The sequence below is a fragment of the Gymnodraco acuticeps genome, unplaced genomic scaffold (genome assembly GCF_902827175.1).
Source record: "Gymnodraco acuticeps unplaced genomic scaffold, fGymAcu1.1, whole genome shotgun sequence".
In the NCBI taxonomy this organism is placed as follows: domain Eukaryota; kingdom Metazoa; phylum Chordata; class Actinopteri; order Perciformes; family Bathydraconidae; genus Gymnodraco; species Gymnodraco acuticeps.
Window position 1 is genome coordinate 70,059 of NW_022989755.1, and position 27,332 is coordinate 97,390.

General features: G+C 42.7%; 2 protein-coding genes and 1 long non-coding RNA gene across 3 annotated transcripts in view; 2 read left to right on the forward strand and 1 right to left on the reverse strand.

Moving 5' to 3' along the window:
- The first annotated feature begins 15 nt into the window (after positions 1-15).
- Positions 16-2,455, forward strand: LOC117543080 (60S ribosomal protein L19-like). The gene is made up of 6 exons (XM_034211138.1): positions 16-98; positions 1,183-1,280; positions 1,371-1,493; positions 1,765-1,885; positions 1,994-2,104; positions 2,263-2,455. The coding sequence occupies exons 1-6, from the start codon at positions 94-96 to the stop codon at positions 2,384-2,386; spliced, it is 582 nt and encodes a 193-aa protein (XP_034067029.1). The 5' UTR covers positions 16-93; the 3' UTR covers positions 2,387-2,455.
- A 17,930-nt stretch (positions 2,456-20,385) lies between these two features.
- Positions 20,386-27,332, reverse strand: part of LOC117543089 (SH3 and cysteine-rich domain-containing protein 2-like) — a 34,798-nt gene continuing 27,851 nt past the window's right edge. Inside the window, exons 9-11 of the mRNA XM_034211151.1 lie at positions 23,725-23,776; positions 22,580-22,717; positions 20,386-22,346 (exon numbers count right to left, since the gene is read on the reverse strand). Of these exons, the coding sequence (XP_034067042.1) occupies positions 22,248-22,346; positions 22,580-22,717; positions 23,725-23,776 (289 nt within the window). The 3' untranslated portion in view covers positions 20,386-22,247. The remainder of the gene's footprint in view (positions 22,347-22,579; positions 22,718-23,724; positions 23,777-27,332) is intronic.
- On the forward strand, positions 21,818-23,861 carry LOC117543095. The gene is made up of 3 exons (XR_004568520.1): positions 21,818-21,927; positions 22,597-22,720; positions 22,912-23,861. It is a non-coding gene; the product is annotated as an uncharacterized LOC117543095 (long non-coding RNA).

Consider the following 27,332-nt stretch of genomic DNA (forward strand, 5'->3'; position numbering starts at 1 on the left):
GCCGCAGTTGAGTTCCCCCGTGACGTTATTTAAAATGGGAGGCTCTGGCTCTTTCTATTTCCTTCGTCCCTACTAACCAAGCTAGCTGCAGCCATGAGGTAAGCCAGGCATTTAACATTTAACAATGTGTTTCTATCCGAATCAAAAAATGAACAAGATTTTTAAACTTGTAATTGTTATACAAGACTAGAGGGATTCATTGAACTCTGAATGACTTTGAATAAGGTCGCCTATTTCTAGCGGAATATATGTAGCATGGGGCCTATGTCGGTGAGCTAACCTGAGTTAGCTACACTAACCAAGACATGACACACCATGCACTTTAACACCTAAGGCCCCTCGCATCAAATCAACTGGCATAAAATGCAGTTTTTAAACATTGGCCAATCAAACATTTCAATAAAATATAAATAAACTAGCATAGTTGCTAGTGCCACGCTAACTGTGGGTCATTACGGTTATTTGTGCATCCACGATCCTCACATTTTCCAGGTGGATTAAGTCAGAATTTCTTAGAGGCACTTTCCAAATGTCTCTCTCTCAATTCTATGCCTAGTAGTCAAACAAATGTCATGACATCCCTATGGGACTGTCTCCATTCTGCCTTCTATCAACCCTTACGAGCAAATAACTGACTCCTTTTTTTAATGAACCAATCATCCTGCTAATTCGTTTTTGTGACTGGCACATTTGTCCTTTTTAAAGAAATAAACCGTCATGTATTAAGATGATTATGGCACCTAGTAGTTGAGAAATATCTAAGGTCAAGTGAATTGTTTTTATATGCAAAATAACATGGAGGGCCTCCTCCAATTAACAATTGGGGAACATTATTAACTTTGAGTCTTTAATTGTTTAAATGCATTTGGCAAAGACTTCTTCTCAGTTTATGAGAAATCACATACCATTATATACTTTAGTATTAGTAGGCTATTCATTACAATAGGTTTTTATGTTCCTCCTTTTTAATAAATATGTTTTCTCCATGTGCCTTTTATTTCTAATCCAGATTATAAATGTACTTCAATTTGCAGCAATATTTCTGTGTATTTACCCTTTCAGTCAATACTAGAGCACATAGACTACCTCCAGTGGTTAGTGTTTTGTACAGGAAGTAAAAACAACAAAACAACTCAGATGAATCACGATTACTTGCTGTAATACAAATCCTCCCTTTCTCAGGCTCCAGAAACGCTTGGCGTCCAGCGTCTTACGCTGTGGCAAGAAGAAGGTGTGGCTGGACCCAAATGAGACCAACGAGATTGCCAACGCAAACTCTCGTGAGTAGTATGCTTTACATTCAATAGCTCTCCTGTAGATTTGTGTGCACAAAAGGCAACCATCTTTATTGCATTGTTTTTGTTCCACAGGCCAGCAGATCCGAAAACTGGTGAAGGATGGTCTGATCATCAGAAAACCTGTGACGGTTCATTCCCGTGCTCGCTGCCGCAAGAACACGTTGGCACGCCGCAAGGGACGTCACATGGGTTATGGTGGGTAATCTCCTTTTTTCTTTATTTCGTTAAAAATCCATCCATTTGATTTGCTTTTAAAGACTCTAGGATTTTACTACTGAATCGAGTATTCGCATCGAGTTCAGTCGTTTCTCTGTGGACAATATGGAAGTCAATGGCTCTGGTACATTTTTTAAAGAAATAAAAATGTCAATTGTTCTTAATCCTGCAAATAGTAGTTTTAAAATGAGCCACTGAATTTGATCCTTCTATTATAAATATGTTAAATTGTGTTTTTTCTCCTTACCAGGTAAGAGAAAGGGAACAGCCAATGCTCGTATGCCAGAGAAGTTGTGCTGGATGCGCCGCATGAGAATCCTGCGCCGTCTTCTCCGTCGCTACAGGGAGGCCAAGAAAATTGACAGGCACATGTAAGTGTGAAGTTCTTTTCTGGTGACAGTCAAGTTTTACTTCTAATCAGGAAGGGAAGAAGCATCTTGTTTTGAGATGGTCTGAATATATTTGTTCTGTTCCTCCAGGTACCACAGTCTCTATCTGAGAGCCAAGGGTAATGTCTTCAAAAACAAGCGCATCCTGATGGAGCACATCCACAAGCTGAAGGCAGACAAGGCTCGCAGAAAGCTTCTCTCGTAAGTTGCTCTTTTTGTTGGACCTGTTTTGATATTTGTTTTTAGGATAATTTCCCTGGCATAGTTAAGCTTGCTCTTTCTGAAAGTATCCATGTGTAAAAGTATGTTTTCCATTAGCTTCGGTTGTACTGACAATCCTTTTCTCTTTACCTATCCAGTGACCAGGCTGAGGCTCGCCGCTCCAAGACAAAGGAGGCCCGCAAGCGCAGAGAAGAACGTCTCCTGGCCAAGAAGGAAGAGATGATCAAGAGCTTCGCAGAGGAAGAAGCTACAAAGAAATGAATCTAAACTGGAAGATTTTCATGTCGGATTCCCATTTTTCTTGCTAATAAATTTGGACAAAAACAGTCATTGTTTGGTAATTATTGACACTGTTTTTGGCCCTTAAAATTACATCATAAGGAGACACAGGGTACAATACTTGTCAATGTGTACGGAAGTGCAGTGATCTTGCCTTGAGGCAGTGACTTTAGGGCGCCTGATAGTTGAATGAATTTAACCTCGTATTTTAAACTTTACTAATTCAGATCGCAGCGACCCTCCCAATTTTGGGATAATGTGCAGCGAGGCGGTTATGGGGAAAAGAACACCCGACAGGCTGTTCAGGAGCCCAACGCGAAGCATCGCGAAGCATCAGTTTGCTTTTTCGGCCAAAACTATACAGTTCAATCGACCAAACTTCTTTCTGCAGATTTGTGCGTCCTTTACAACGGTCAATAAATCATTGACAGCGGTCTGTTCTGGATTAACGTCACGTTTTCTGAATTGACCAATCAGAATTGAGTATTCAACTAAGCCATGTAATAAGGGAAGTTTAAGCCTTTTTATCTCAGAGAAAGGTGTGTATTTGTTATGGCTAAAGATGTCTTGGATACATTCTTGTGTACGTCTCAACAGCCCAACAGGTGGCACCATAGCATCAGTTTTTCAACAGTCATCCTGATGTTTAAGCAATAGAATACTGGCAGATTTCATATGGGCTTAAATGTTAGTTTTACACTCTTCCTAGAGGCTTCATCAGTTGCATGAACATTATTTAATCCCATTGAGTTCTGCAACCACATCAGCAGGCTGTTGGCATCAAAGGGCAGTTTAATATTTAACTAACTCTTGGCAATGCTATTAGCCACTTTGAGGTCAGCTTGACGCTTAAGTGTGGACTTTATATTGTGTCTATTGCTGACATACAGAGGAACCCATACAATTAGTTAAATACCCAACTCATTTATTAACCATGTAGCAATTAAATACTTCATCTACTTCACTTTACCCTCAACGGGACTCACACCTTCATACAAACAATCGCCATGCTTCAGCTCACAGCCACATTAGACCTGAGCTGCAGACGCTCCACTCGTGAAGTCATTTTCGCTTCTTGCTCAGACCTTGAAGGATGCATGCTGACTGAAGTGTTTGCTGATGCAGCTGCTGCTAACCAGGACAGACTGCTGTGCACATACGTCTGTGGGTATGAGAAAGGAGATGAGGGGGATTCACATCATAAGATATTCAGCAGTTCAGCTCAAAATGACTTGTCCATGGATAAGACCAGCAACGATAAGTCGACTTATTGATAATAATGCATTACATTTTTTATTAGAGCGCTTTTACAGGTGCTCAAAGCGCTTTACAATTACATATTACACATAAGGTGAACAATAGACGAATAATCATCAATTATTAGAATACATTAGAATAAAAAAAATGCAGAATAGGCTGTTCCTTTGCCTCTCAAATATGGAAATATCCTGTTACTATCATATTGAACTGAATATCTTTGGATTTGAACTGACAGAACAAGACATTTATATCTCACTTACATCACTTTGAACTTAAAGGGATAGTGGAAATGGAACCTCAAATAGTTTCGTTTTAACTTATATACAAGCATAATTACGTACCAAAACAATCACACCTGATAAAAAAAATATAATAATTGCCTTACGCATGTTAGAAGCACTTTATTGCAGCTTCCCCGAAGTTTTTTAGAAACGAAATGTTCGACTCAGCCAAACCGGAAGTGACGAAAACTCAGGAAGACGATACGATAACAAACTATGGCGTCTATGCAGAATGAACGTGGAAGGGCAAATATACGAGACAAAGAAGAAGGATTGTACGAGGTATCCAGTGATGATAGCGAGTCAGAAACATCCTCTCGGCTTTCCTACGAAAATGTCGTTTTAGGAACTGAATCTGAATCCGGTTCAGTAAGCGACGATGGTGACAATATTGAGCCAGACGATGGACCATTACGTCCTTATTTGTTCGAGCCCGAGCCCGAGGTGATGGTTCACGGCATGGGCAATGGCGAGGATGACCAGGAGCCAGATGATGCACCCCTACGCACAAATAATCTTGACTGGTAGGTCCCTAAGCATAGCTCACGCATCTTAAGATCACCTGTAGCCTTTACAAATATTAATCATTGTTAACCAGTTAAGCCCGAAGGTCCCCCCAGTGGACCCCTCCCACAGTTTTTTTTCTCTCACATGTCTCAGGGCTTCTTAACATTTATGAAACTATTAATGTTTCATACCCTTTTAAAGGTAAGACACTCCGCTAACTGACAATAAGAACAATTGTTAGCTAGAAAAAACACAAGAGTAATACCAAGCCTTTGAATTAGCATTGAGCGAAACAATGCTAACTAATGCTAACGCTTTTTTACACACAACACACGGTGGAAATGCCCTTATTACTATCTTAACTGCACAAACAAGATATACGATTTAAAGCTGAGACTCCACAGATGTAATGTCATCACTGCAAGACCTCGAATTCCTGGAGCCATCAGCCAGAAAAGAGAAAGTAAACAACATCCGGTTCCAAAAATATTACAATAATTACGTCTTACCTTTTTTGATTTGTGATCAAAAGTTGTGTTCAACGGAATAAAAACGCATCTCAAGGTTAATCCAATGTCGTTGTGTCACGTAGAATTTTTTACTGATAATCTATCATCATATTTACGGCAATATACTCGGTATAAAGTATTGCCGTCTTACAGTCTTATAGTATTACCTATAGTGAACATTTCTGAACAAATTTCACCCACTGACGACGAATGGCTGGGTTTCTTGGAAACGCATGAGTCGATACGCCATTCTCTGCATTTGCTGTCGCACTACAGCCATACAAAACACATCTATTCACCATAATAAAGGTCGGCTATTCACATGCAAATGCTATTGAATGTCCGCCATTGTTTGTGCCCATCTTCCTCTGGTCTCGTCATCACCCGAAGATTCCCGACGATTCCCGAAGTATTTCGTTTCATTGAGAGGGCGCAGTAAAATTGAAAATAAAATGAAACTAGGCGCATGAAATTAAAAAAAATTGTTTATTATGCTTATTTTTAATACAAATACATAAGTTAAACCCAAAATTCGCGGATTTCCACTATCCCTTTAACTAGGATAGACATTTTTACTCAATTTTTCTACGAAATAAACTTTAGAATAAATGTATCGTAGGCTTTGGACAAGGAAATCAACAGTTGAACCTCCTTGATTTTCCTTGACAACCTTTCAGGAGAGCTCACGTTGGCAGATGTTTTAACACATCTTAAGACTCGGTTGTAATAGCTTCTGTTAGTGGATCATGCACCATCACGCATAAACAGCTGACAGCCAAGCTTTAGGAGGAAAACATCCTTGAGGAGCAGGAGTAAAGCATTACACCATGACATCCTCATTTCATTTTGTTACACCGTAAAGAAAATTCGATTTAAATGTATGTCATCATTAGTAAATGGATCTGAAATGAATATAAAGACAACACCATCTATTTATATACATGTGAGATCTCCAGAGAGATGTCATAAGGATTGCTGAAGGGGAAAACAGGCTTTGTGCAGAGGGGCCATTTTGTAGCTTGGTTAATGTATTTCTTCATTACAAGGAGGCACTCTTATTTCCTGAAGCGTGAGCCTTAATGGGATTAGATAAGGAGAGGAATATGAGATGAAACGAAGCAGCACTTTTTATTACAGTTGCCCTTCAACCCTGGCAAAATAAATGGAGAACATCGAAGAGTTCAACAGATCTCCAATAACAATTGAGATGAGGAGATAAAAGTAATTAAGGGAAATTGTTTTTAGAAATATTAAAAGAGTTATCCAACATCTAAAAGCATTAACCGGCACTTGGCAGTTTGATGACCGTGTTTGCATCGAGTATTGAGCTGTCTCTCTTCTTCGGTGGTGTAATTAGGTATCAAGAGACCTTTATGGATTCACAGAGGTCTTGGAAGATGGATTGATAAATGTCAAATTTAATGTGCATGGGATAAATCTGTAATCCTAACCTGACAACGCAACCACATGCCTATAAAGCGACACTATTACCCTCACTATTATGTTCTCTTCCTTTCCCTCTATGAAGATTCACTACTGTTTGGTGTGCAGCATAACATGGATGCATTTCACTGTTTAGAATGACAATTACTGATCCACAAATATGTAGCCTAATTGCTTTGGTTTATATATGGAGATATATAGCATCGTGAGGCATGGGAAGGCCTAAGCACGCTTCATTCTGCTTCTCGTGTTTTCACTCTTTCAGGGTGATTGAAAGAGGGATTAATAGAGCTCCATGATACAGATCACAGATCTATGAGATCAGACAGGGCTGTCAGATGGTGTTCAGAAAGACGCAGGCCTCAGCCCTTTCAGGTCTCGTGCTTTTACACATCACACATCCAGGCACTGCTCTGTAGTACGAGACATAATTAATCAAGTAGATCACAATTTATATGGAGTGTGCTGACTCAAAGAAGGGCAATACTTTTTTTTCCAACCAAAGATTTAAAATGGCAGCTTCTTCATCACAGCACATTTGGTTCAACCTCATTGTCGTTGCTCCTACGTTCTCTGGTCTACTTTACACTGAAAATTCGACCATTATGCAACCAGTTCTACAACTTCACATTATATTCTCAAATTCATAATTGTTTCGATCAAGGGTAAAACATGTTAACTTCTGAACAGTCACAAGCCAAGTCAAGTGAAATCAAATCAAGAACAGCAGCAAACTACTCAAACCGCATTTGATAGACAGGAGTTATTCCCTCTGCTAATATTGTTTATGTTTGGTTTAGTTTGTTTATCTTTTTGTCAAACCTAAGATTGCAATGTCTTTCAAACTTGTTCAAAGGGTGAAACATGGGCCCAGTAAGAACCCTTTAAATTGTGGGTTGGATTGGAATCACAGGATGAATAGAGACATTACTGTAAGATGATGGAAACAACCTTAGCGAATGTCTTCCCTCTACTATTTTTTTCAAATCATCGTGATTTGTTTGGATGCAACCTGGCTGTCCTATTGACAATGACTTGTCACGACATGTCCTCCACCCTCTGACTTGGCTAAGGAAATCACATTCAACATTTTGATTTCACTCCTAAAGGTTGTTAAAGTGGTACAAATACACTTGTCAGTTATGATTTGTAAATGTACTGCCTCAGCTAACAGTGAGAGCAGACAGCTTAACAGCAAACCAAGCTAAAATAATCAATACAGCTACAATATGGGGAAGTGGCAGATACAGCAGTAAACTAAATGCTTCTATTAATATTAAATGAGTCAGCTATGCCCATTCATCAATAACTGATTAAATGCTGAATCAATCTGTAATCCTCTGCATGATCAGATGATTCATTTTGATCAAGTGTGCTTAATTGAATTCATATATTCAATGTTAGGTTGGGAAATTCAGGAGGAATTGTGATTGAAGTGGTTTTCTTTCTCGAATCCAGCAGTGACCATAGTTCTAGTCCTGACCTTTAGCCCCCTAAACACTCTTTTGAGAGTGAATGTAAGAGAAGAAAGAAAAACTATAAATTGTTTACAAGGAAATGACAATCAAATGCAGTTTGAAATATTACATTACATTACATTGCATTTAGCTGACGCTTTTATCCAAAGCGACTTACAATAAGTACATTCGACCAGGAAGACACAACCTTGAAGAAAACAGAATCATATAAGTACATCAGGTTTCATAGAGCCAAACATTTCAAGTGCTACTCAACTGGCTTTAGATAAGCCAGTCCTTTATTAGTATAAAAGTGCTTCGTTAATAGTTCTAACGCTCGAAGTGGAGTCGAAAGAGATGAGTTTTCAGTTTGCGCCGGAAGATGTGCAAGCTATCTGCCATCCTGATGTCAATGGGGAGCTCATTCCACCATCTTGGAGCCAGGACAGCAAACCCACGTGTTTTCGCCGATGGGAACTTGGGTCCCCCTCGCAGCGAGGGCGCAACGAGTCGTTTGGCTGATGCAGAGCGTAGTGCACGCGCTGGGGTGTACGGTTTAACCATGTCCTGGATGTAGGAAGGGCCAGATCCATTCGCAGCATGGTACGCAAGTACCAGTGTCTTGAAGTGGATTTTAGCAGTTACCGGAAGCCAGTGAAGGGAGCGGAGGAGCGGAGTGGTGTGGGAGAATTTAGGAAGGTTGAAGACCAGACGAGCCGCTGCATTCTGGATGAGCTGCAGAGGTCGGATGGCACATGCAGGTAGACCAGCCAGGAGGGAGTTGCAGTAGTCTAGGCGTGAGATGACGAGAGCCTGGACCAGAACCTGAGTCGCTTTCTGGGTCAGCTGGGGACGTATCTTCCTGATGATGTAAAACGTGTATCTGCAGCAACGGGTTGTAGCAGCGATGTTTGCAGTGAAGGACAGGTTGTTATCTAGGGTCACACCCAGATTCCTTGCAGTCTGAGTCGGGGAAACAACTGAGGTGCCGATGTTGATTGTTAGGTCAAGAGTGGGACAATCTTTTCCCGGGAGGAAGAGCAGCTCAGTCTTGTCAAGGTTGAGCTTGAGGTGGTGAGCAGACATCCACTGAGAGATGTCAGCTAGACAAGCAGAGATGCGTGCAACGACCTGGGTCTCTGAGCGGGGAAAGGACAGAATTAATTGGGTGTCGTCAGCGTAGCAGTGGTAAGAAAAACCATGCGGGCTAATGACTGATCCGAGCGAGTTTGTGTACAGGGAGAAGACGAGGGGACCAAGAACAGAGCCCTGAGGGACCCCCGTAGTTAATTGACAAGGGTCGGACTCAGACCCTCTCCAAGTCACCCTGTAGGTACGGTCTTTCAGGTATGAGGTGAGGAGGGAAAGTGCAGAGCCTGAAACTCCAAGTTTTTGGAGAGTGCGAAGGAGGATCTGATGATTCACCGTGTCGAATGCGGCAGACAGGTCCAATAGGATGATGACAGAGGAGAGGGATGCAGTTTTGGCAGTGTGCAGTTCCTCCGTGACAGCAATGAGAGCAGTTTCTGTGGAGTGACCTGCCTTGAAACCAGACTGGTGCGGATCCAGAAGGTTGTTCTGATTGAGATAACAGGAGAGTTGTTTAAAGACAGCGCGTTCAAGTGATTTAGACAGGAACGGGAGGAGAGAGACAGGCCTGTAGTTTATAACATCAGACGGGTTGAGAGTGGGTTTCTTTAGGAGAGGGTTTACTCTTGCCTCCTTGAGACTGTTTGGAAAGTGACCAGAAGTTAGAGAAGTGTTGATGAAGTGGGTGAGAAACGGTAGAATATCAGGAGCGATAGTCTGAAGGAGGTTTGAAGGGATAGGGTCCAGAGGACAGGTGGTGGGGCGGGCAGAGGTAATGAGGGTAAGAACCTCACTTGGAGAGAGAGGGGAAAAGGAGGTTAGTGTGTTGGTGGAAGGAGGGTCTGGTGACCCAGCGGTGAGTAAAGGTGAGTCAGAAGAAGAAGAGCGAATATCATCAACCTTTTTTTCAAAGTGGGTAACAAAGTCGCTTGACATATGAACACAACAAGGATGAGACGCCTCCGTGGAGAGAAGTATGACAGAAAATGCTCAGTGCATATCATCAAGGTGAGGTGGTAGCAGGGTCAAGGGCAAAAAAGTTGTTGTTGTTGTTGACAAAATGGCTGAAAATAAAATAACTTTGTTGTGTACAGGATGTTCAGAACAGCTCAAGATTAAAAAGTCATTCAGGCTGGAGATGCATGTGTCCTTGCTGTGGATGTAGTCACATTTTGTAATTCCACGTTATGCATTGCAGACAGTTTCAACACTGTGTTCTAAATCAACTAATGGAATAGAAAATAGTTGTGCCACTATTTCAGTCTTCTTTTTTCCGTCCTCCTCTACCCTCTTTCTCAGAAGCTTGCACTTTCCTTTGTAAAAACATACCAAGCAAGGCGAGACCTAGCCTATTACCAACTCTTTTCCTGTCTTGCTGATTCTTCAGAATGCTGAATGTTCCTTTTTTCATCTTTGTATTCGTCAAAACAGAGTTGTTGACTCGGGCGGCGAGTAGAAAAAGTAGCACTGGCTGATAGCAAGCAAAGCATCCTTGGCAAAAAAGAACAGCTCCAATTATCCTCTTATCCCTGCGCCTTGAAGGCAGAAGCCCCAAAGTCTGTGACACACTTCAAATTGATTAGATTAGTTTAGCCTTTCCTCTTCATACCAGGACGTTTCAGAGCGTCCTTTGTGGAAATACAACCAAATTGAGGACTTGAATGAATTGAGCCTAAACAAAAGACTGCTGGAAAGTGAAGTGTGTCTGTAATATTTATTTATATATAAGCAGAGAAAAGAGCTGAGGCAGAGTAGTTGAAAAATTAATATCTCCAGATCCACAAATGCAGCATAATATGAGCCTTGGGGAGAGAACGAGTGCAAAGAAACCCTGTCCCATGGATTTCAAATCCTTCTCTTAGCGACTTAATGGATTGTGAAGTTCGCTTTCAAGATTTTAGAGCATGTTGGATTTGGAAAGCATTTAAAGGGAGCGAGGGCCGAGGCTGGGAGGTGAGGCGTAAAGAAGACCTGTGCAACACACTCTTTCATCATGTGCGCCTCAGAGGAAACACACGGCTGTAGAAATCTGAGAGCAAAACACCTTCTGTTGAGTCTTCAGCTGGTGTCAGTTTCTTCTGTATTTCTGTGCTGTGGGGCATACCATTTTCAAGTTTGATCACTAAATGAATGGTGAATTAGGTAAACCTTTAAGAAAATACATTTTCCCACCGTAGGCTTGAAATCCCAATCATTATGTTTTTTTTGCTAATTCAATTTTTAGCTAAGACATCAGCACCTCATGGCATTAAGTCATTTAAATATTTGGGTTCCTTACACAATTGTTGGAAATGTTGAGTCTAAAAAAAATCCTATTCTGAAAACTAAAACTAATAAAATATAGGGTGTGTAAGAAAATATACTTTCTTTTCAGCATGTTTTCCAGAAGACTTGTGTGATGTCACTTCCTCCTAGCTGATGACACATGGTATGCTCCATTATTTTAGGGAGTAAATGGTATGGCTTGATTTCTGTTTTCTATTCATGTATATTTCAATTACTTAGAGAGAAACCAATACAATATTGTATTTGGCTTTCCTTTTTAATTCAAATATATCTAGTTCCTTTTTGATAATTAATGCATTTAACTGCATTTTAAAGGCCTCTTAATTATCATTATGTTGGCTAACAGCTACACTATATCATCCACATACAGTAGGGTGGCACAGTAGTGTGTGCCAGATTGAATAATGTGTAACTACAAAGCAGTAAGTAACTAGGAAACCTGGACTAAGTGACCAGAGTGTGTTTACCCAATAATTAAGAAGACCGAAACTGTCTTCAGACTGTGTCACTAATGCAAAGCCGATTGGTGTGGAGACAAATCACCGGAGGTCATTAGCAAACATTAACACTAAAGCAAACTAATCTTTTTAAACCTTCTTGATCTGGATACAATCAAGCTGGGAAATACATTAAAAAACACTTTGGTCCATTCAGGAGCTACGTCCCCATGACCTTTTCCTTTAAATCGTGCTGCTTGACCTTTCTTGATTTTCATTTTGCGGCCGAGTCAAGAGGCCAACAATAACATCACAGCTACATAATGGCATAAGGTTAAAGATGAAGAGGAAAACAGAGTGGTGTCTGATGAAAGGGGCTGTAGGGTTAAGTGTTGCAGGGTTTAATCCTGTTGGAGTGTGTGTGGAGTTGTGGAGTGAGCAGGTGTGGAGGTGGGCTGTGTCTGCAAGACTGTACCTTAGTGCTTTCACAAGGTGTCGTGGGTTTAATCCAGAGAAACATCCATGATCACCCATCTGTCCAAGTTCCTTTGTAGACATTCACCTCAGTTAATTAGGATTAGACACAGTGATAGTAACATTACAATAAAAAAAGGGATAATTTCACTCTAAAACAACGGCAAGATTTGACAATAGCAACTTACATTCCCACTTTTTCTTAACGTTTTGGAGATGTATCTTTAAATGTAATGATTTAAATGCCTGACACTACTGATGAGTTGGAGAGGGTCAGTTTAAGGTTACGGGCCCAATGATTGGACGCTTTAATTTGTTGGATAAATGCTGTTATTTGAATGATTATGTACTTCTAAGTAAAATAAGTGCTTGTTGTTATGATTGCCAAGGTGCAATAAAACAAAAATAACATTAATTCAAGCACTAGTACAAAACAACTTCAAATACGACCTTGTAGAATGAGCGTCGCATTTCTGATTTAACGGGTCATTTTGTAAAGTAGTGTGATATGTGGGAAAGCACAGGAGACCGCCAATTGTGTTGGCTTAAGAGCTGAATTGGCAGTGACACACAAACAGTTTCAATGTCACACGAATGTCAATTTATCTGTTATAATTTCAGGGTAAAATAAATTAAGCTTAAAATGATCACTTTGTATAATTTTGAATATTTATTAAATGTTCAAATAATCTGTGAAATTGTCCATTCTGAAACGATGAAATATGTATCTCTGATTTACTTTGAAATATATATTCATTTATTAACCCTGGTATTGCCTCAGTTCGAGCTGTACTTCCAACTGAAAGTAGAGAAGAAGAAAAATAACTACTTTTAAGATTTATTGTATTCTGCAATGCCATACTTTTCCTTATCTATAAGAGAAAGCTTTTTATGATAGAACGATGATTTTTGGATACTCCAACGGTTTGAAGCTAACCCATCCTCATATATAAAACTCTCTTGATCTATTTGTATAAATGTGTGAGAATAAGTAGAAAATCACCCTGGGCCTCCCCTAAAATACTCCTTCTGTAGAAGCAAATGCACAAATCCTCAAATCTACCATTACCAGTGTTGCATGCTTCAAAGAGAGCTTTAACGCATTAACCTCAGGGCCTATTCCTTCCATCCTGCCCGACCTCTAAGATCAACTCAGAGGTTTTGTGCTGACTTTTCATCGGTCAGATTGGGACTCGGTGCACCCTCGTTGACCTCTGTACTGTGCCGCTCACTCCTGTCACAGAGAGAGTGTCTGAGCAAGCTGCATCCTGGGAAAGCGGAGGTAAGCCTCGAAGCACGGAAATGAGACCATGCATTAATCATGCTGTCTCCGTGTAACTTCTTCATTTTTAATGGTTCAGTTGGCCGGGTTTCTGGAAGAATGTAAACACAACTGGAACCTGAGGACGGTGGCAACATTAGACAGGGAGGAGGAACAAATAACACTAGATTTAGATTAGATTTGATTAATGTTGTTGACCTAAAATTGGGAATTTGAATTCAGGTAAGGCTGTGGCTTAAGCAAGAAGTGTTGATATTCTGATTAAACAAATTAGTTCCTCTGGTTTGGCATTTTACTTGCAGCTGTGAGTAGGTTTAATCGCCTTTTTTGGCCTAAAAGTGTTGATTAAAACTGACAACTTTGACGAGATGGTGATCACATCTATTTTAAGCTACAGCAGATGAATGCATCACATTTCTTTACCTTTTATTTCTGCAGGTAGATACAGGAAGGTAGTTGCAGGTATACGTCAAAGTTCGGGAATCAGAAGCTCAAAAGACAACATTGCAACTTGAGGTTCTGACAGAATATGAGTAGAAAGGGGTCAGTTATTCTGAAGGGTTGAAAGGAAGTCAGGTTACAGCTGAAAAAATTCTGAGGGCATCTAGTAGACAGGTGGGGAATGGTTATTAATACTTTTGTGGAAATGAGGCTGGAATGAAAGAAAATGATCCAGGAGGTGCAACCATGTCTGCCCATATAACGAAACCACAACCTCCAACATGCTCAAATACGTTTTGAGGGACACATATTTTCCTCCAGATTATGGTCGCATTGTTAGTTAGTGTGTCATTTTGAAATATGTCTCATTACAGCTTGTTTTTGCTGTCATCAAATGGCCAACATCGAATCAGATACTGCAGATTCAAGTAAAAGAGGGTAAGAAGCCTTTGAATTCTTCCAAGCAATCCAGTCCAGTGAGAAAATACTAGGTTTATCTGTGGACTATCACTTGCAGGGTTTAGATTTGATGAACCCTTAAATGCAACACATGGATGCATACTTTGCAATAAGATAATTTCAAGGTGTCAGTGCATGTCATAAACTCAATATTCAACCCTTACTGGGTAGTTGATAAACATCAGAGCTTACTGTAGAAGCTAGAACTAAACTCGGTATGCATTCACATAATGAAACTGTAAATCATGAGCCGACTGATAGAAGCGCATTTTACAAAGATTTAAGGAAGCTTCCATAAAGTATGAATAGTCTGGGCTACAGGCAAGATATTCATATTTCAAGCCTTCTATAGATGTTTGTAATCCTGTCACATACACCTTTTTAAACAGACAGTAAGAGGAAGTGAGGCATAGGAGATTATTTTTATTTTCCTGATGCAGGGGTCTGTAAAGTCTTTTTTTATTCGCGTCTGACAAGCACCACAAAGCTTTATTTCCCTCTGACAGTGCTTTACTTATCCTCCTGCCTGCCTATATAATCAAGAGCTATTTCGAGCACAGATTTTCTTCCAGAATTTGCATTGTTGCTGTATTCCTGCTCCTTGTTAACGCCCTTGTGCTGTAATCATCACCCCTGTTCAGCAGCTGATGCTCAGTTTTAAAAGATGCAAAAAAGTGAATGTGAGCATTATAGGACAGTAACCAATTGCACATTTAATGAGCCATTTTACTTCGTTTTCTGGAGAAGGCTGAAATGCTCCGAACCAGCCTCTTTGATGCTTCAGTGTCTGTCTTAATGTTAATGGATTTAGTGTGAAATAAGAGTGAAACTCAGCCTTACATTCTCTGCCTATATCACTGCTGTTTGAGCCACATAAAGAGAATTGGAAAGAAGGATTTCAACCTCCTCTGCTAATTGTCATGAAAGAGAGAGAGAGCTCAGCTGTACAGTAAAAGGAGAGCAACATAGAATCTTGGGCACCAAAGTCAGCAATTTATTGAAATATAAGAGCGGCTTGATGTACTGCCAGCTGCACACATATCTGTCTCTCTCTCTACAAAGACAAAAATCACATTTGATTCAACTGGATAACAGAACTGGGTCATGATTTGAGAAATGTTCCTCTCACTCACACACTCACACACACACACACACACACACACACACACACACACACACACACACACACACACACACACACACACACACACACACACACACACACTTTGCCAGCTTAGTCTATAGCCTGCCAGCAGCTCTTCTGTTGCCAATTAATTTGTATTGGGAGTTAATGATATTATTTATGGTCATTAAGAACAAGAAGTTCTCTGAGGCTCAGCACTGTCAATTCGCAGGAAAGATCCGAGTGAATCTCTGTTGCCGCAAAGGGGGACATTTTATTTCTGGATGCATTAGCTTATGAATTTAGGTGTGAAATTACACATTCAATATGAGGTTAAAGTGCAGATATTCAGCTTTAAATTAGTAGTTTTTAGTAGCAGGCGGATGGGTGGATGAAAAAAATACATTTAATTATCTTCTTTATAGTGTTTTTTGTCATACTTACGGCTCCATGGATGTCAATGTTAATGTACCATGACCCAGACTGGAACAGCTGAACAACCCTTGGATAAATTGCATGACATTTGGCTTTGACTTCTGTTTTCACCTTGGGATGAATTTCTGTAACTTTAAATACTTTTGACTTTAACCAAAATTGTGTCAGACTTTAGTGTCCTCTCTGAAGAACCAGCACCTTACCGTGGTAGAGAGGTTTGTGTGCCCTGATGAACCTGGGGGCTGTGTTGTCTGGAACCTTGTGTTCCTGGTAGGGTCTCCCATGGCAAATTGGTCTCAGGCAAGGGGCCAGACTAAGATTGGTTCAAAAGACCTCATGAAAGACGATACAAGAAGTGAGGATACCCGGCCCGGAGGAAGCCCGGGGTCCCCTTCTGGAGCCAGGCCCAGAAGGAGGACTCGTCGGCGAGCGTCTGGTGGCCGGGCTTGCCACGGAGCCCGGCCGGGCCCAGCCCGAAAAGGCAACACCTCCGCTTCTCCGTCCCGCGGGCCCACCACCTACGGGAAACAGCGATGGGGTCGGGTGCGCTGCCAGAAGGGTGGCAGTGAAAGCGGAGGGTCTCGACGGACCAGACCCGGGCGACAGAAGCTGGCTTTGGGGACATGGAACGTCACCTCCCTGGGGGGGAAGGAGCCGGAGCTTGTGCGGGAGGTGGAGCGTTACCAGTTGGATCTGGTTGGGCTCGCCTCTACGCACAGCGTCGGCTCTGGAACCTTACTTCTGGATAGGGGTTGGACTCTATTCTTCTCCGGAGTTGCTCAAGGTGTGAAGCGCCGGGCGGGTGTGGGGATACTCACAAGTCCCCGGTTAGGTGCTTCGTTGTTGGAGTTTACCCCAGTGGACGAGAGGGTCGCCTCCCTACGCCTGCGGGTTATGGGGGGGGAAAACTCTGACTGTTGTGTGTGCTTATGCACCCAACAGCAGTTCAGAGTATACGGCCTTCTTGGAGACCCTGGAAAGAGTCCTGTATGGGGCTCCTGAAGGGGACTCTTTAATCTTGCTGGGAGACTTCAACGCACATGTGGGCAATGATGGAGACACTTGGAGGGGCGTGATTGGGAGGAACGGCCCCCCTGATCTGAACCGGAGTGGTGGTTTGTTACTGGACTTCTGTGCTAGTCATGGATTGGCCATAACAAACACCATGTTCGAACATAAGGATGCTCATAAGTGTACGTGGTACCAGAGCACCCTAGGCAGAAGGTCCATGATCGAGTTCGTTATCGTATCATCGGACCTGAGGCCGTATGTTTTGGACACTCGGGTAAAGAGAGGGGCGGAGTTGTCAACTGATCACCATCTGGTGGTGAGTTGGGTCGAGTGGCGGGGGAAGCCTCTGGATAGACCTGGTAAGCCCAAACGTGTAGTTCGGGTGAACTGGGAACGTCTGGAGGAGGCCCAAGTTCAGGAGGCCTTCAACTCACACCTCCGGCGGAGCTTTTCGGGCATTCCTGTGGAGGTTGGGGACATTGAACCAGAGTGGTCGGTGTTCAAAGCCTCTATTGCCGAAGCCGCGGCGGGGAGCTGTGGTCTCAAGGTCCTAGGTGCCTCAAGGGGCGGTAACCCTTGAACCTCCTGGTGGACACCGGTGGTCAGGGAAGCCGTCCGACTGAAGAAGGAGGCCTTCAGGGATTTGTTATCCCGGGGGACTCCCGAGGCAGTTGCAAGGTACCGACAGGCCCGAAGGGCAGCAGCCTCATCCGTGGCCGAGACAAAGCAGCGGGTGTGGGAGAAGTTCGGAGAAGACATGGAGAAGGACTTTCAGGCGGCAGCAAAGTTGTTCTGGAAAACTGTCCGACACCTCAGGAGGGGGAAGCAGGGAACCATCCAAGCTGTGTACAGTAAGGATGGGACGTTGTTGACCTCAACTGATGGAGTGTTAGGATGTTGGAAGGAACACTTTGAGGAACTCCTGAACCCGACAACTCCGCCCTCTATGTTAGAGGCAGAGCTGGAGTATGACGGGGGATCAACACCAATCTCCCGGGGGGAGGTCACTGAGGTCGTCAAATAACTCCACAGTGGCAAAGCCCCGGGGGTGGATGAGATCCGCCCGGAAATGCTGAAGGCTCTGGGTGTTGAGGGACTGTCATGGTTGACACGTCTCATCAACGTTGCGTGGAAGTCGGAAACAGTACCGAAGGAGTGGCAGACCGGGGTGGTGGTTCCCCTTTTTAAAAAGGGGGATCAGAGGGTGTGTGCCAATTACAGAGGCATCACACTACTCAGCCTCCCCGGGAAAGTTTACTCTAAGGTACTCAAAAGGAGGGTCAGGCCGATTGTCGAACCTCAGATTGAGGAGGAACAATGCGGATTCCGTCCTGGTCGTGGAACGACGGATCAGCTTTTTACTCTCGCAAGGATCCTGGAGGGGGCCTGGGAGTACGCTTATCCGGTCTACATGTGTTTTGTAGACTTGGAGAAGGCGTATGACCGAGTTCCCAGGGAGTTACTGTGGGAGGTGCTGCGGGAGTATGGGGTGAGGGGGGTCTCTACTCAGGGCCATCCAATCTCTGTACTCCCAAAGCGAGAGCTGTGTCCGGGTCCTCGGCAGTAAGTCGGACCCATTTCCGGTGAGGGATGGCCTCCGCCAGGGCTGCGCTTTGTCACCAATCCTGTTTGTAATATACATGGATCGGATTTCGAGGCGTAGTCATGGGGGAGGGGGTCTGCAGTTCGGTGGACTAAGGATTGCACCACTGCTTTTTGCAGATGATGTGGTTCTAATGGCTTCATCGGTCTGCGACCTTCAGCACTCACTGGATCGGTTCGCAACCGAGTGTGAAGCGGCTGGGATGAGGATCAGCACCTCCAAATCTGAGGCCATGGTTCTCAGCAGGAAACCGATGGACTGTCCACTCCAAGTAGGGAATGAGTCCTTACCCCAAGTGAAGGAGTTCAAGTATCTCGGGGGGTCTTGTTCTCGAGTGAGGGAACAATGGAGCGTGAGATGGGCCGGAGAATCGGAGCAGCGGGAGCGGTACTGCAGTCGCTTTACCGCACCGTTGTGACGAAAAGGGAGCTGAGCCAGAAGGCAAAGCTCTGTCTACCGGGCCATTTTCGTTCCTACCCTCACCTATGGACATGAAGGATGGGTCATGACCGAAAGAACGAGATCGCGGATACAAGCGGCCAAGATGGGTTTTCTCCGCAGGGTGGCTGGTGTCTCCCTTAGGGATAAGGTGAGAAGTTCGGTCATCAGGGAGGGACTCGGAGTTGAGCCGCTCCTCCTTCGCGTCGAAAGGAGCCAGTTGAGGTGGTTCGGGCACCTAGTTAGGATGCCACCTGGGCGCCTCCCTAGGGAGGTGTTCCAGGCACGTCCAGCTGGGAAGAGACCAAGGGGTAGACCTAGGACCAGGTGGAGGGATTATATCTCTTCGCTGGCCTGGGAGCGCCTTGGGATCCCCCAGTCAGAGCTGGTTGATGTCGCCGGGGAAAAGAAAGTTTGGGGCTCTCTGCTGGAACTGCTACCCCCGCGACCCGACCACGGATAAGCGGGAGAAGATGGATGGATGGATGGACTTTAGTGTATCACCAAATCCTGCAGAACTTGACATTACCAACAGCATTAGCGTCATGTTGTGCTAACTAGCAAATGTGAACATGCTATATTAAGATAGTGGAAAAGGGAAACATTAAACCTGCTAAACATCAGCCTATATCAACATTGTCTTTGCGATCATTTTTAGTATGCTAACGTTAGCATTGAGCTTAAAGCAACAATGTGACTAATTACAGCTTCACATTTCTATTAGCATGGTTGTAGACTTAGTTTTTCCAAAACATTATATAGTTCTATTCAGATAGTTGAGGACATGGCCATTAAAACAAATTTGCTCTGTCAGAGGAAATATCTTTTTTTATTTTAAGGATCGGTAAAAGTGTCCTTCACTGTGAGGTCGCCGTCTTATCTTCAACAATCTGATTAAATTAAACACAGTGAAATATGACGCCCAATCCTCCTGTCATTGATCACTTCAGCTCAGGACGGAGTATGTTTGAAATCATTACTGATGAATGTCAGGGTCACCATCTGATTAGTGTCCATCGCCGACCGCACAGAAGAAACTTTGACCAGATGAGGGATGGACAGAATTCCCCACCTGATGTATGGAGTATATTTATTTTGAGGTTTTTCTACTTTTACTTGAGAATGGTAAATCATTTTAATACTCCTTCCCCATTTACACTAATTCCAGCATTTACGAGGTACAACAACTCTGAATTACTGTACTTTGAACCTTAAAGCACGTTTTGGAATATGGAGTTTCCTAGTTTTACATGATTTTAAGAGCTGAAGTGACTTATTCTCTTCTTATCTTGCATTAAAGAACATATTCTTTAAACCGGATTTAGAATAGTAGCCAGCAATAAGTGCTGCCTTTTTCTCGGCCCCAAGCCTCTCTTCACACTTTTCTGCCGTTTAGACAAAGAAACCAACTGAGATATTATCTCTGAAATAAAAGAGCACACAATCTGACAGTTCATCTGACTTTATTGAGATATGCGAGGATCAAAAAGCAGCTAGCCATGCAAAGAACTAGCCTGGTAGTGTGCATTGAGGTGAGAAAGGTATATCACCTGGGTAATATACGGATCCTGAGCCACCCTTGGTTCTAGCCAGTGAAGGTAATGTTCAGGAACAGCATGGTACAGGCTGATCCAAGGATGGACACTTTGTAAAAGCTGGAGTCCAAATTCAAATCTTGGCAAAAGCACAGGAATATACAGACACATGTGTGGCTACGCTGGAAATAAGCTGAGTACAAAATAAAGTAAGTGACTAGAACTGTTGTGCATAGTATTTGAAAAGATTTGTGCTGACAGGGCTGGGTGTTAATTGAGCAAAGAGATGCATACATTGTTAAGTGGGATACAATAAATAATGATCTCCTGTTGTTTATAACTGTGAGGTTAATGCCCTTAGCTGGATACCTGCAATCCTCTTCATCAGAGCGCTATTCAGAATTATTATATATTCAGTATCTTTATAAGGATATTTACAAATACAGTCATCTTTATTTACAGTTATTGCCGCAACCAAGGCAGTTTGTCACTGTCTTGTGGTTTATAATGAAACAGCAATACATCAAGTGATGTGTGTTGATGTTCTGCCATGTCTCACCTTAAATAACAGACAAAATAACAGTCCCTCAGAATAATGCAAAGTAAGCTGGGAGAAACACAAGCCATTCTTGAAAACTTCAGCCTTTTTTAACAGTTTGGAACATGGCTACTGTGAGACAGAACGTTTGAAAACACTTCACTACCTTTTTTAACAAATAACACTAAGTTTGGTTTTCCTTCATCCCCCTGAATTACCTTTTTTTCTCTGCTCTTCCATGCAAGTAAAGCGTCAGAAAGTAGAGACGGCACACCATCGTCACGCTGTGGTACACAACCGGACAGCCATTATTACAGGACTTTACAAAGAGATAAACAACGCTGACGATATCATGACAGGAAGCAGATACTCTTGTTTGATTTGAAAGTTACATGGGTGTGTGTAAAGAGTGTCATTGAAGTGCGTATAAAAGCTCCCAGAGGTGCATGCAAAGCATTTGTCACATAGGAGCTGTGAAAAGCAAAAATGTACAGTAATCCAATCACGGGAGAGCAGTCTGAAATTCGTGTGTGATATGCGAGTGTGACTTTCATGTGAACTAGATGTAGCAGAGAATACTTTGTTTTCAAATGTTTTTCTTACACACAATGTATTACCTGAATCATTTTATATTCGGAGCAGGACAGACACATATCCTGAATCCAGCCATGCTGCATTCTGCACATACAAAACTGGATCGACATGGTTTATTTACCCTTTAGGCGAATCTACTTGACTGTTAAAGGTTTTTTGAAGTATTGCACAAGCCACTACAATAAACAGCTACAATCTTTCACAATCACTTTTGTTTTCTCTACACGAACAGTGAAATGGAGACTCACAAGGCTTGGACGCGCCTTGACATCATAGTAATGAAGTCCAATCGACGGGTGACCAATGGAAATGGCTAGTGAGGTAGCCAGACTTCCTGCACACTATCCTCTTCAACATGATGCTACATTTCTGTTGTGAGTGTGTATAAAACCACACAAAGTAAAGTTGTGCTACAAGAAAAGTAGCCCTCCCTCCCCGCCTCCTTTAAGTCTTAAAAGCTTCTGCAGTGAAAAAGCAAAGTTGTGGAGTTTCCCCCACTTCCGCTGCTAATTCACGGCCACTTTTTGGAGGTGATGGAGGTGGGTGGTTTGCGGTCAGTGAGGTGTCGGGTAAACACTCCTGAGTATTCCTCCGTCATCATTGTGAATTTCTTTATCAAACTGAGGGTCAAGGAGAAGTCGTCATATTTCTAACAGATAATTCAGAGGGACGAGGCCTCTCTTCTTCCCGCTGCTCAGCCGGAGGAAACCGTCAATCTCCTCGTTCTTCCCCACACAGATCTGCAGAGGGAGGTGGGGATGGAGCAGGAGGAAGAGGAGGAGGAGGGGGAGGAGCAAGTTACATTCAGTATTGTGAGAGAGGGTTTGTGGACTGAGGCGAAAAAAAGCGTGCTGCAATGGAAGCCATAACAAGCTCTGTAATATCAGCAGTTCTCTGCATGCATTTGCATACATTTAAAAATGTATCCAGCCAGTGTGTGTGTGTGTGTGTGAGAGGAAAACTGTGTGCTCACCTGGGCCTCTTTTACAGTCATCTGGCCTTTGTCTCTGTTGCCATGGAAACCATCTGTGACCTTCCACACACGCTCACCAGGGCGGACCCGCTGCACAAAATTGGCCGGGAACAATCCCACCTTGTCTCTGCTTTTCCCCTGGTAAACACACCCCGACATACACATAGTTAGAAATAGATTTTCCTGTTTCTGGCTGAATTGGGAAAAAAGTCTCCTAATTGCCCGTACTTCAATAATGCATGATGCCGACTACTGTCATAATAAGCTATTATAATTTGCTGCCTTGTTGACAAAAAGGAACTACAGTATTTCCATCGTTTATGTCTCAACAGAAACCAGTCGTAGGCTTCCTCCACTGCAGTCCTCGGCGGAGCATACGCTCTTTGAGGTTTTTTTCTGTTGACTTGGCCCGTTGCCTACATTTGCATAGCATTTATATCATAGTAACATAATGGAATTTAAATTAGGCAACACAATAAGCTGAAAAATACAAATAAAAACAATGTTTGTATTCCCTAATTAGCAATGCCAGTTCTAGAGCAAAAAGCATCTGCAGTTGTGGAGCCCTAATCCCCCCCCCCATCCTCTTCAGAGACTCTGGCAGGCACATGAGTGTGCAGAACCCCTGGGTGCTTAGTAAGCTGTTTCACTCGTGTCCAGATGTTGGTTCATCCACATTTAGCAGAGGCATGTTTACATTAGGAGGGGGTTTAAATGTGTTTACTGTAAGTGAATGGCTTTGCAGTGATTATCACTTTCAATAATATATGATACAACATCTTTTTTGTATAGTTGTACTTTTTAAATCTGCAATAAAATGTATTTGATTGAAATACTGTACTACATTTTCCTGTTGTCTGATGTAAAGAACGTACTGTCCTTCGCAGGTGAAGACCTCCAGCTGCGTCATTAAACACCGACGGCAATCCTCCTCTTCTCCTCTAAATAATGACTAGATCTGCACACCCACGGTCCTTTAAGCACATCAGTCAGCTCTTCAGTACTCTGATCAGTTATCTCTGAATAGAGGAACTTCAACTGATTGTTTGACCAGTTTAATATGTGTGTGTTACTGTAATATGTATTTACAGGAAATCTGGAGATTTATAACATTCAAGTTCTATTAAGTTCTTTGCGCAGCCTACCTTCCACCAGTCCTCGTTGGAGTCATCTGTGACTTGAACTCTGTCGCCAGGCCTGGAGGAACAAACGCGATCAAAAAAAGGTTCAAAGAGAATTGTTATATGTATATATAAATAAAAGCATGTATCACTGCAAAATAGGAAGCTTCATCCAGCAAACACTTGCTTATCATAAAGATTGTAAACAGGGGCACAGAGCTAGCCTCCGTGTAGCTTCCAACATTCAAATGTATAGACTTGGAGTTTCAGGCTTTGCACTTTCCCTCCTCACCTCATACCTCAAAGACCGCACCATGAGCGTGAAAACAGAAAAAAGAGAATGTCGAAAAGCTGAACGCAGTTGGCGAAAAACAAATCTCCAGGTTCACTTTGAAATCTATAAAGAGAGACATGGCCTTTATAATTTGGAATTGAAAAACGCACGACAATCGTTCTTCTCTGACATCATTACCAAAAACAAAAACAACGCACGTGCCTTGTTTGCTACCGTCGACAGACTAACTAACCCCCCAGTGTCAGTAGCCTCTGAATTTCTATCCACCAAGGCGTGCAATGATTTTGCCTCCTTCTTCACTGACAAAATTCAGACAAGCAGTCAGTGCCTCTGCTTCAGGAACAGCAAATGTGTTGTCTCTGTGTCCACCTAACATCAATTCAAACACCATGACACAATTCCATCAGATTAATGATAAAAACCTAGAGGACATTATACAACTTCTGAAATCCTCCTCCTGCTGCCTTGATATTATTCCAACAGGATTTTTTAAAGATGTTTTGCCTTGCATGGCCTCAGATCTACTTCATACAGTAAACAAATCTCTTCACTCAGGTATTTTTCCACAGGCCCTGAAAACGGCAGTCATTAAACCACTCTTAAAAAAGAATAATCTAGATGCTTCAGTAATGAACAATTACAGGCCCATATCAAACCTCCCATTTCTAGGTAAAATCATTGAAAAAGTTGTTTTTCAACAGTTGAGTAATTTCTTGCATTTAAATAGCTGTTTGGATGTGTTCCAGTCAGGCTTTCGTCCAAACCACAGCACTGAGACTGCTCTTGTAAAGGTCTTTAATGACATCCACTTAAACACAGACAGTGGCAGAACTTCAGTGTTAGTATTATTAGATCTCAGTGCTGCGTTTGACACTGTTGACCACAGCATATTACTAGACCGAAGTGGAAAACTGGGTGGGACTTTCGGAAACAGTTCTAAATTGGTTTGAATCCTACTTAAAGGACAGAAACAACTTTGTTTCTATAGGTAAATACACATCTGAGTTGACAAATATGACATGTGGGGTTCCTCAAGGCTCCATCTTGGGGCCTCTTCTCTTTAACATCTACATGCTACCACTGGCTCAGATAATGAAAAACAACAAAATAAGATACCATAGCTATGCAGATGACACACAAATGTACGTAACAATTCAAACACTGAGTAAGTGCATTGAACAAATCAATGACTGGATGTGTCAGAACTTTCTCCAATGAAACAAAGATAAAACTGAGGTAATGGTTTTTGGAGCCAAGTCAGAACGTATAAAAGTTAGCACTGAGCTTCAGTCTGCAATGTTCAAAACAACAAATAAAGCCAGAAATCTAGGTGTAGTCATGGACTCTGACCTGAGTTTCAACAGTCACATTAAAACTGTTACTAAATCAGCCTACTATCACCTAAAGAATATATCTAGGATTAAAAGACTAATGTCACAGCAGGATTTGGAAAAGCTTGTCCATGCTTTTATCTTCAGTAGACTGGACTACTGTAATGGTGTCTTCACAGGTCTCACTAAAAAATCTATTAGGAAGCTGCAGCCGATTCAGAACGCCGCTGCTCGAGTCCTCACTAACACTAAGAAAGTGGATCACATCACTCCTGTTCTGAAGTCTTTACACTGGCTTCCTGTGTGTCAAAGAATAGATTTCAAAATACTGCTGCTGGTTTATAAAGCACTGAATGGTTTAGGCCCAAAATACATTTCTGACCTCCTGCTAAATTATGAACCATCCAGATCTCTCAGGTCTTCAGGGACTGGTCAGCTTTCTGTCCCCAGAGTCAGAACCAAACATGGTAAAGCAGCGTTCAGTTATTATGCTCCAAATATCTGGAACAAACTCCCAGAAACCTGCAGGTCCGCTACAACTCTGACTACTTTTAAATCCAGGCTGAAGACTTTTCTTTTTGTCGCTGCTTTTAATTGAACTATTCATATCTTAGACTGCACTGTAACTTTTATCCATGTATTTTTTCTTTTAATGTTTAATTGAACTATTCATATCTTAGACTGCACTGTAACTTTTATCCATGTATTTTTTCTTTTAATGTTTATTTTATTAGCTTTTCTTTTTAATGACTGATTTTAAATGCCATTTTCTTAATGTCTTTCATTTTTTGTAAAGCACTTTGAATTGCCTTGTGTTGAAAAGTGCCTTGTGTCCTTGCCTTGCCTTACCTTACCTTACCTTACAGGGTAACTTGGAGAGGGTACGAGTCCGACCCTTGTCAATTAACTACAGGGGTCTGTCCTTGGTCCCCTCCTCTTCTCTCTGTACACAAACTCGCTCGGATTGGTCATTAGCCCGCATAGTTTTTCATACCACTGCTACGCTGACGACACCCAATTAATTCTGTCCTTTCCCCGCTCAGAGACCCAGGTCGTCGCACGCATCTCTGCTTGTCTAGCTGACATCTCTCAGTGGATGTCTGCTCACCACCTCAAGCTCAACCTTGACAAGACTGAACTGCTTTTCCTTCCGGGAAAAGATTGTCCCACTCTTGACCTAACAATCAACATCGGCACCTCTGTTGTTTCCCCGACTCAGACTGCAAGGAATCTGGGTGTGACCCTAGATAACAAACTGTCCTTCACTGCAAACATCGCTGCTACAACCCGCTGCTGCATATACACCCTTTACAACATCAGGAGGATACGTCCCCAGCTGACCCAGAAAGCAACGCAACTTCTGGTCCAGGCTCTCGTCATCTCTCGTCTAGACTACTGCAACTCCCTCCTGGCTGCTCTACCAGGATGTGCCATCTGACCTCGGCAGCTCATCCAGAATGCAGCGGCTCGTCTGGTCTTCAACCTTCCAACATTTTTCCACACCACGCCGCTCCTCCGCTCCCTTCACTGGCTTCTAGTAACTGCTAGTATCCACTTCAAGACAATGGTACTTGCGTACCATGCTGTAAATGGATCTAACCCTTCCTACATCCAGGACATGGTTAAACTGTACACCCCAGCACGTGCACTCCGCTCTGCATCAGCCAAACGGCTCGCTGCACCCGCACTGCGAGGGGGACCCAAGTTCCCATCAGCAAAAACACGTGGGTTTGCTGTCCTGGCTCCAAGATGGTGGAATGAGCTCCCCATTGACATCAGGACAGCAGAAAGCCTGCACACCTTCCGGCGCAGACTGAAAACGCATCTCTTTCGACTCCACTTCGAGCAATACAATTACTAACAAAGCACTTATATACTAATAAAGGACTGGCTTATCTAAAGCTAGTTGAGTAGCACTTGACATTTTGTGGCTCTATGAAACCTGATGTACTTATATGATTCTGTTTTCTTCAAGTTTGTATCTTCTTGGTCGAATGCACTTATTG

What these genes read in the sequence shown, in the direction of transcription:
- LOC117543080 (XM_034211138.1), top strand. An exon ending in GATTGCCAACGCAAACTCTC is followed by an intron (nt 1,281 to 1,370) that starts GTGAGTAGTATG and finishes TTTGTTCCACAG; the next exon opens with GCCAGCAGATCCGAAAACTG. An exon ending in GCTCGCAGAAAGCTTCTCTC is followed by an intron (nt 2,105 to 2,262) that starts GTAAGTTGCTCT and finishes TTACCTATCCAG; the next exon opens with TGACCAGGCTGAGGCTCGCC.